The sequence below is a fragment of the Malania oleifera genome, chromosome 3, assembly GCF_029873635.1.
Source record: "Malania oleifera isolate guangnan ecotype guangnan chromosome 3, ASM2987363v1, whole genome shotgun sequence".
NCBI lineage: Eukaryota > Viridiplantae > Streptophyta > Magnoliopsida > Santalales > Ximeniaceae > Malania > Malania oleifera.
Window position 1 is genome coordinate 123263483 of NC_080419.1, and position 8037 is coordinate 123271519.

At 34.7% G+C, this 8037-nt stretch overlaps 2 protein-coding genes across 2 annotated transcripts; one reads left to right on the forward strand and one right to left on the reverse strand.

Moving 5' to 3' along the window:
- Positions 1 to 653: 653 nt before the first annotated feature.
- On the reverse strand, positions 654 to 2615 carry LOC131150919 (uncharacterized). Its single transcript, XM_058101996.1, has 3 exons — positions 1863 to 2615; positions 1704 to 1767; positions 654 to 1558 (listed from the first exon to the last, which is right to left on the reverse strand). Exons 1-3 carry the CDS (start codon positions 2399 to 2401, stop codon positions 1073 to 1075), a joined length of 1089 nt encoding a protein of 362 aa, XP_057957979.1. The 5' UTR covers positions 2402 to 2615; the 3' UTR covers positions 654 to 1072.
- Positions 2616 to 3593: 978 nt separating this feature from the next.
- Positions 3594 to 6558, forward strand: LOC131150920 (23 kDa jasmonate-induced protein-like). Its single transcript, XM_058101997.1, has 2 exons — positions 3594 to 4271; positions 6112 to 6558. Exons 1-2 carry the CDS (start codon positions 3828 to 3830, stop codon positions 6304 to 6306), a joined length of 639 nt encoding a protein of 212 aa, XP_057957980.1. The 5' UTR covers positions 3594 to 3827; the 3' UTR covers positions 6307 to 6558.
- The last annotated feature ends 1479 nt before the right edge of the window (positions 6559 to 8037 follow it).

Below are 8037 nucleotides of genomic sequence, written 5' to 3' on the forward strand. Positions count from 1 at the left end.
TGCTTAGTTAAAATAGACAATAAAATTGACAGTTAAGGATCTTAAATTTAGTACTAGAAAATGCTCAAATTTAGAAACAAACTTTGTGTTTATAAATTTTATATAACGTCTGAATTTGTCCTATTATTGAAGTTTAAAAAACGTAGTTATAATTAAACTTGCAGAGCAATGATATATTAACATTTGAATACTTCCAATCTTTTGCAAATAGACTTGTATATATAAACATTCCATGTTCTAAACTAAGTAAAGAACAACTCCTTTAACCACTTTTCCGATCCGTCTGCTTCAAATAAAGAACATCTTATAAAACAAAGTTTATTTTATTTCCACATATAATAGAAGTTAGGTCCTTCATAACTAGTTTTTTAGGATTTTGAGGGAGATTTCTTGTGATTGCATTTCATTTCTTTGGATTTTGATAAATAAATAAAAAAGGTGCAGCACGATTCACAAAGCTCTCGTGTACGCGAGGTCTGAGGAAGGGGCGGACCACAATGTATTTGCATATCTAATATTAATTTGATCAATCCTAGAGAGAGAGAGAGAGAGAGAGAGAGAGAGAGAGAGAGAGAGAGAGAGAGAGAGAGAGAGGAAAACAAACATATTTGTATATATATAGACAAGGAGAGAGAGAATTGGAGACCAAGCTATGTTGACAATAGTTGGACACAAGTGGGCAGGTAAAGAAAGGAGAAGTTTTTTCCCAATATATACCCACTTGTACAAATTTTTTTATTTCATTATTAATATATTTATATAGAACAACTTCTCTTAATTTATAAAGCCTTATTGATTCACAACCGATATTCGTTATGGGTTGTGTATATAAAGACGAGAAAGACCTACAAGGGACATAGAGTCTCTTCATTTAAAATTTGTAACTTCTAATCACAAAGTTTCATATTAGCATTTGAACTCATCAAAGAGGTGTGGATGGACATGATCAAAGCATGCATCTTACTTGTTTTCAAATGCTAACATAATATTTTGTGATTAGTGAGTTGCAAATTTTACGAGGAATTAATTAAGGTCCCCATGAAGTATTTCTTTATACAAGTGTACCAACTCATTAATTTATAGGTTTAGGGCTAGAATCTTGTGTGGTGTCATGTGCAATTATACGAGCGAGAGCCACACCATCTGGCAAGGGAGAGACATAGCAGTGAAGCTTTTTCGTGTCGCTGGGAAAGCTTGCGGTACTTAAAATGGAATCCATCAACCAACCTGCAAATATCCCCACAATAAAAGACCCAACGATACCCCCTGCTATTCCTGCCAAAGAAACAAACAGTGCCTCTGCTTCTGCGTCTAGCAAGTCAGTGGCTAATGCTGCCCCAATGACTTCCCCAAGCTCTGAACCACCCTCTTTCGCCGCAAGTACTACAGCATCACGAGTTACTGTTTTAAGCTTGTGTTCCGATGAGAATATGTCCCACACCACTGACCCTACTTTATAAACAGTCACAGCAATGCCTTTAACTTCAGATGTTGCAGATATTAGATCCTTGATTGGAAATGATTCTCGTCCCGATTCAGTAATAATTGACTCATATACCTGCATCAATTATATAATAAAATTAAGTTTTCTAAGGTGAGACATCTTAAAAGTCAAAATTCTGAAGTCAAATTCTAATATTAATAAAATTTTATCCAACTTCATTGCCTCATAATTAACAATTTTATCATTTGTAACTTTATACCTTTGTCTTTTGTACCTCACTTAGGTCTTTGAAGTGTCCTTGGAATCCAATCTTGTTTACATACCTAAAAGTTAACGACAAATAAATAGAAAAATAAAATTAGTAGACGTTTGTAAATAATTTTTAAAATAAATTAATAAATGTCGTAAATTTAAATGCCTCTGCACGAAGTTCTCGTATTTGATGCCTTCGTCCTTGACGGCCTTGGAGAAGTTGGAGGAGAGGGTGCTCTTGAACTGCACTGTGTAAGTCAACATGGCGTTCTTGTATTGGGCCACGCCGTCGCTAACCACGACGACGGCGTTTCGGTCGGCGGCGTCCAGGTCATTGACGACGTTGACGAGCTCGTCCACGTGGTTGTGTATTTTCTGGAGGTAGTCCTTTCTGACGTGGTAGTTGGGAGCGGTCTGGAGGGCACTGTTGCAGCAGTTGACGATGTAGAGGTACAAGTCTTGGGCAATAGGGCTCTTAACGGCGTCGGTTTGGTGCTTGGTCTTCGCTTGCTCGCCGATGGCGAGGAGGGCGAGGACTTCCTCTTGGTTGGATTTGCTGTCGTAGAGGTACTGGTCGCGCTCCTTTTGGGTGCGGAATTTGGTCTGGTGGATGATGGTGGCTTCCTGGTGGCGGATTATGTCGGCGAGCTCCCTCAGCTGGTCGTCGTTCAGAATCACGAGGTCGTTGTTCTTATTGGCTGCCATTTTCAGAATCACCTGCAGATCAGATAGCTTGCTGATTTTGAATTCTATCCTCTGGTTTGCTTGTGCTGGTTGGTGGCTAGCGATGGTGGGCTTAAATAGGAGACGATGGCATGGAGAGAGAGAGAGAGAGAGAGAGAGAGAGAGAGAGAGAGAGAGAGAGAGAGAGAGAGAGAGATGCGCAGAAAAAAAAAAAAAAAGAACGTACAATTTCTGAAAACCTAAAAAAGGAAAAGGATCTTACTGTTTTAGATAACTTCCAAAATGATTAGTAAAACTTTTTGAAAATTTGGAGAAACAAGTTGTAGTGGCCTTGGAGGCAGGGCCCCATTTTTGGCGCACAAGGCCATTTATTATTGTCTTTTTTCCGAAATTGGAAATTTTACTGCAAGCATTGTGTCGGCATATGCTAAACCAATGGGCAATTTTTGGCGCATAAGGTCTCTTGTTATTGTGGAATTGGAAATTTCTTTGCAAGCATTAGATCGGTGCATGTAAAAATTGGAAATTTCTATCATAATAGCACATTTAAGAATAAAATATGTTAGTTTCATATTGAAAGCAATGAGATATATAAAAGGGACAAAAAAATCAGGATAAATACTTTTTTGTGCACACAAACATAGGCCCTTTGGTCGTCGAACAATATAATTGAAAAAAATAAGAATTTATCTTCTTAGTATGCAAAATTCTATCCATATCAAAATTTAATAAATTTTCCCTTCTTATCCTCACCTTATTCTATTCAATGAATGAAACATATAATCTAATAATTCGTTACGTGTTTTTCCTTTTAAATGTCTGCTTAGTAAAATAATACATATATATATATATATATATTGAATATTCAAGGATTTCAATCACCATTACGCCACTTTGGCTATTATCGTATAGTATCGAATTCGGGAATAAAAGCCGCACACCCATTAACGTACATGTGATAATTCATTGAAATAAACTCTTAAGAAAAAATTCAATCCGTGACCTTAAAATCACCAAGTCACAAGTCGTCCTTATCATCTTGCCACCTTGGTTATGTCTTCTTCATCTACCGGCCTTGGCATTACGTGGTTAAGGTAGGTGCATGTTAGATGAATCCATGCACACGCCACGTTGGTGGTTGACTATGCATAATCTTGCATGTATGGTTAGGTGGCAGTGCGTTTATGTACATGACAGCTTAAGATTTTGAGCTGTAGGTGCGTATGCATGAGAGTGTACACTCCATGCAAGTGAATCTAATCACAGGTGGGTTTGTGCATGAGTGAGAGAGTGTGTGCGGGACACGTGGAAAAGTGGCGATGTGTGCGTGTTTGCACTTGTGGGTTATTATATCTATATAGAATTATAGATGGAACCTCAATTCAGACACTATCTCAATCTCATTGGGTCGATTCTCAATTATTAAACCTTAAATTGAATTAAAGTTATGGCGGCCAACGTGTTCGGGACTCCAATCAACGACGAGTTCATAAAGGGATTGCCGGACGCCCCGAAGGTTATAACGCCGGCGGTGAGGGCGCAGTACGCCATGAACTACATCAACGACGGCGACAAGAACGTTGACGCTCAGAATTACGTTGACAACCTCAAAGCCCAGTACGGCAGCGGAATCTCCTGCCTTGCCACGTTTTACAATGCCACCGGAGGCACCATCTCCTTCGTCACTGACCACGACTATTACGGCCACATCGGCTCCTCCCCTTACCCCTCCAGGTTGGAAAACGGCCAGTGGGGCGCCTTTCTCCATGTCCATCACACCGCGTCGCCCTCCGGATCCTCCGCCGCCGCCGTCTACGGAGGCAAAAACGCTGACGGAGAGGGCCGCGACTGGTTGATGGCTTGGTCCATTCCTTTCATTGGAGATAACGGGGTAAGTTCCAGGGAAAAAAAAAATGACAAATGGAGTCTTAGACATTACACGCAATACATCTATATTTAAAGAGAGAAGAAGGGAGAAAAGAGGTCACAAGCCTAATCTTTCGATTAGTCAATAAGCATGCACGTCAGCCATGGGCACACTTGAGTGATAAACTGATAATTATTTTCTTAAATTATAAGTAAACTTATTTTTAGAAAATATTATTTTGAGAAAAGTTAAAGAGGATTGGATATATTTTTCCAAATATTTATAATGATTATGTGAATATTTATAAAATATATATGAGTAGGTATTTACTTGGGAGATGTTAAAAAATCACACTAAGAATACAGAATCCCCTTTTAATAGGGATAGGAGAGATAAATTAGTTTAGCATTGAAAATACATGTCAGTCCTTCCAATTGTAAGATGATAGGTACTTTGTTCTTATATACTTCTATTTCTTGAAAATTTATAGAATCTACTTTTCCCATCTCTTTATATCATTACTGCATTTGTTTGACATTATGTTCGCTGTGTTAAGGTTAAACAGGTAGTTAGAAAGTTCTACTCATGATAAGTATGACATTAAAAGAAATAAAATTATTTGACTATGTATCTAACACTAACATAATGTACACATAGACACTTGAAGCGACACATATATTTTTTAATTTCTCCTATTCTTTTCATATTTCTTTTGATTATTGAAGCGTTTGCATTGATTGTAACTTCTCACTTATAAACTCCATGTATTCACTATTTTTCACTTCCTTATAGTAATTCAATCTATAATAAAATAAAAAATAAATCATATAAGAAATAGATATGGCCAGACATTAGCGTTGAAAAATATATGTACATAATAAATTGCTATTAGAAATAAACATGAAAGACGTACGTATCGAGGATATTTTAATTAGTAATAATAAAGAGATTAAAGGACTTGCAATTTTACTTTTCAACTTTTAAAATGACCATTCCCATTCTCATTTATTTATTTTATCACCACGATCATAACTAAGTATTGTCGGTACCACCATGGATGACACCCTCCTTAAAAATCACCATTGCATCTTTGTTATTGTTAAATTGTATGGTCCCATCTAGGAGTATATATATATATATATATATATATATATAAAGCTAAAATTGAAATAGTTTAACCAAAAAATTGAAAAACCCATTTTACTTATTTCATTTTATTCTATTTTTACCTATATTCTATTTCTTTTTTTATTAATTTAATTTTTATACTAATTCCATCTCGTAATCTAGAACATTCGGAAGGTAATGAATTACTTCTACAATGCTTAAGCCTCTAGGCTGAATAGTAGGAGCAACTTTTAATTTGTTACAAGTAAGACCATCTAATTTGTGTATCCTTTAACTTTCAAGAGGAGGTAGATGATTAGTAACTAGATAATAGTGATAAAAAAATTAATTTTAATTTTTTTTAGGTCCTATTTAAAATTTGGAAAACACAAGTGAAAGAAAAGTGAAATATAAAAGAATTCATTTTTTCATGTTTGGGTATTAAGAAAAAATGAAAAACAAAATACCAAAACAAAATTTTGATGTATATTGTATATATCAGTTCGATATTTCTTTTAATTATATTAGAATAAATTTTTATCTTTAGTGGAATTTTTATTTTTAGTGGCATAGAGAAAATGGGTATGGATACTGCTACCCTATTGGTAGCTACCTCCTCTTCTTAGCATTAATAATATAGAAATGATTAATAATATAAAATTAATTATGATCTTATATGCATAATATTTAATTTATTATTTTTAATTCATTCCTTTATAATTGATTAATATATTTTATCTTTCATCTATGTACGTAGACCTACTCTGAGGTGCGTGAGGCTGGTCACTACACTTCAACTGTTTGGGGAGTAATTTCTCGCAACATGTCTAATTCTGGACACTCGACAGAAGACACTTGGGACGGATGCACCTCACGGGCGACAATTGGCGAGGGTACTTCCCCAAAATTTTCTGCAACATTCACATTGGAAGATATTACATTCCAAAACTAATTGATAGTAATGCTTGCAATTTAGCAAGTAGTAACTATCAATAGTTACTATACTATTATAAATAATCGTGTGATGTTTAGTGAAATAATCATAATAATCAATAATGCTACCTTAATATGTAGCTCATGTGTTGAATAAAAGTTGAAGTTAATTACTAAACGTGTATCATGTATCATGATGTCTCCATATATATATATATGCTACCTTGATATGTAGCTTATGTATTGAATAAAATTTGAAGTTAATATTAAACGTGTATCTTGTATCATGATGTCTCCATATATATATATATATGTATATATATATATGCTACCTTGATATGTAGCTTATGTATTGAATAAAATTTGAAGTTAATTACTAAACGTGTATCTTGTATCATGATGTCTCCATATATATAGGTAAAGCAGAAACTTTGTTAAACCCAGAAAAGAGGGACCTCAAAGCAAGAAGCTTGAATCCCTTGAACAATAAGCAAATACAAGCATATACCCAATTTCTAAAAAAGAGAAAAAGTTAGAAAGATAAATAGACACAAAAGAAGCTTTCTCTAGGAATGAAAGCACTAACCAGCTCCCTACTTCCCCTACAAAGCCAACAACTATCAGAAGTCTCCCTACTCCAAATCTATCATGTGTTTACAAACATGAGTCCAATAAAAAAGATTATCCAAAATTCTTGAGGCTACTTCCATAGATGGGCTAGATTGATCCTTGAAAATTCTGCAATTCCTCTCCTTCCAAATCTCTCATGTCATCCCTGCCTTAATAAAGAGCATAAGATAATTTATTGATCCTTTAAGCTTGTAAAAACGATGAGATAATTCATTGTTCTTGTAGCGACCCAAAAGTTGTACTATTTTTTTTTTTTTTTGCTTATTTACTCTGATGCCCCTTAATTATCTACTATAACCTCCTAGGTCCCAAGTGAGCATTGAGGAAACCCTGCTCTTATTACATACCTAAGCAGCGAAAAACATAAAAACATGCATCCATATTTACAATATCAAAATCCAGTTTTTCCCCAAAACATAATTACATAACTACACATCCTCCCAGTATCATATACTCAAACTCTTGGTTACTACTCAAAAATACAACATTCTATTAAAACATACCCTACAGATAGGGTAGTGTAGACGACCTCACTATCTGCGAGCCTGATCTGTTCATCTAACTGGATCACCTAAAAAAATATTAAATTTCTTGGGATGAGACAACTCTCAATAAGAAGAAATATTTTATTACTAGTGTGTGGCAACTGAGCTTATAAACATATTATACTGGCAAATAATTGAAACCAAATTTAGCTGGTAAAACATCTCATAGTATGTCGTACATCTGTAAAGTTTAAAATACAACTGACATCTCTGAGTACTATTTATTCATAATTCTAGTACTATAGAATATCTCCTATTGTTATGTAAATCTATATACATAGAAATAAATGAGATAATACCCCGAAAAACTATACATCATGATTTATTCCCTCATGACAAGGTTGTATGACTCGTAGGCGGGACTTAACACGGGTTGACCTACCAGGATAAGTTTGATTACGCGCTTAAATTGCGTAATTAGGTGTTTTAATTCATGCATTATGAATTATATTTTTGATTAAATGTCTAATTGCTCTCAATATTTTAACATTATGTTCTATTTATAATATTGAGGTTTTATTGAATAATTTATAAATTTTTTGTATTTTTTTATTGCAAGCCAACTATTAGAAGCT

Coding starts and splice junctions, on each gene's coding strand:
- LOC131150920 (XM_058101997.1), top strand. CDS start 3,828: ATGGCGGCCAACGTGTTCGGGACTCCAATCAACGACGAGTTCATAAAG. Junction 4,272..6,111: donor CTTTCATTGGAGATAACGGG/GTAAGTTCCAGG, acceptor CTATGTACGTAG/ACCTACTCTGAGGTGCGTGA.
- LOC131150919 (XM_058101996.1), bottom strand. CDS start 2,401: ATGGCAGCCAATAAGAACAACGACCTCGTGATTCTGAACGACGACCAG. Junction 1,768..1,862: donor TACGAGAACTTCGTGCAGAG/GCATTTAAATTT, acceptor GTTAACTTTTAG/GTATGTAAACAAGATTGGAT. Junction 1,559..1,703: donor GTGAGGTACAAAAGACAAAG/GTATAAAGTTAC, acceptor TAATTGATGCAG/GTATATGAGTCAATTATTAC.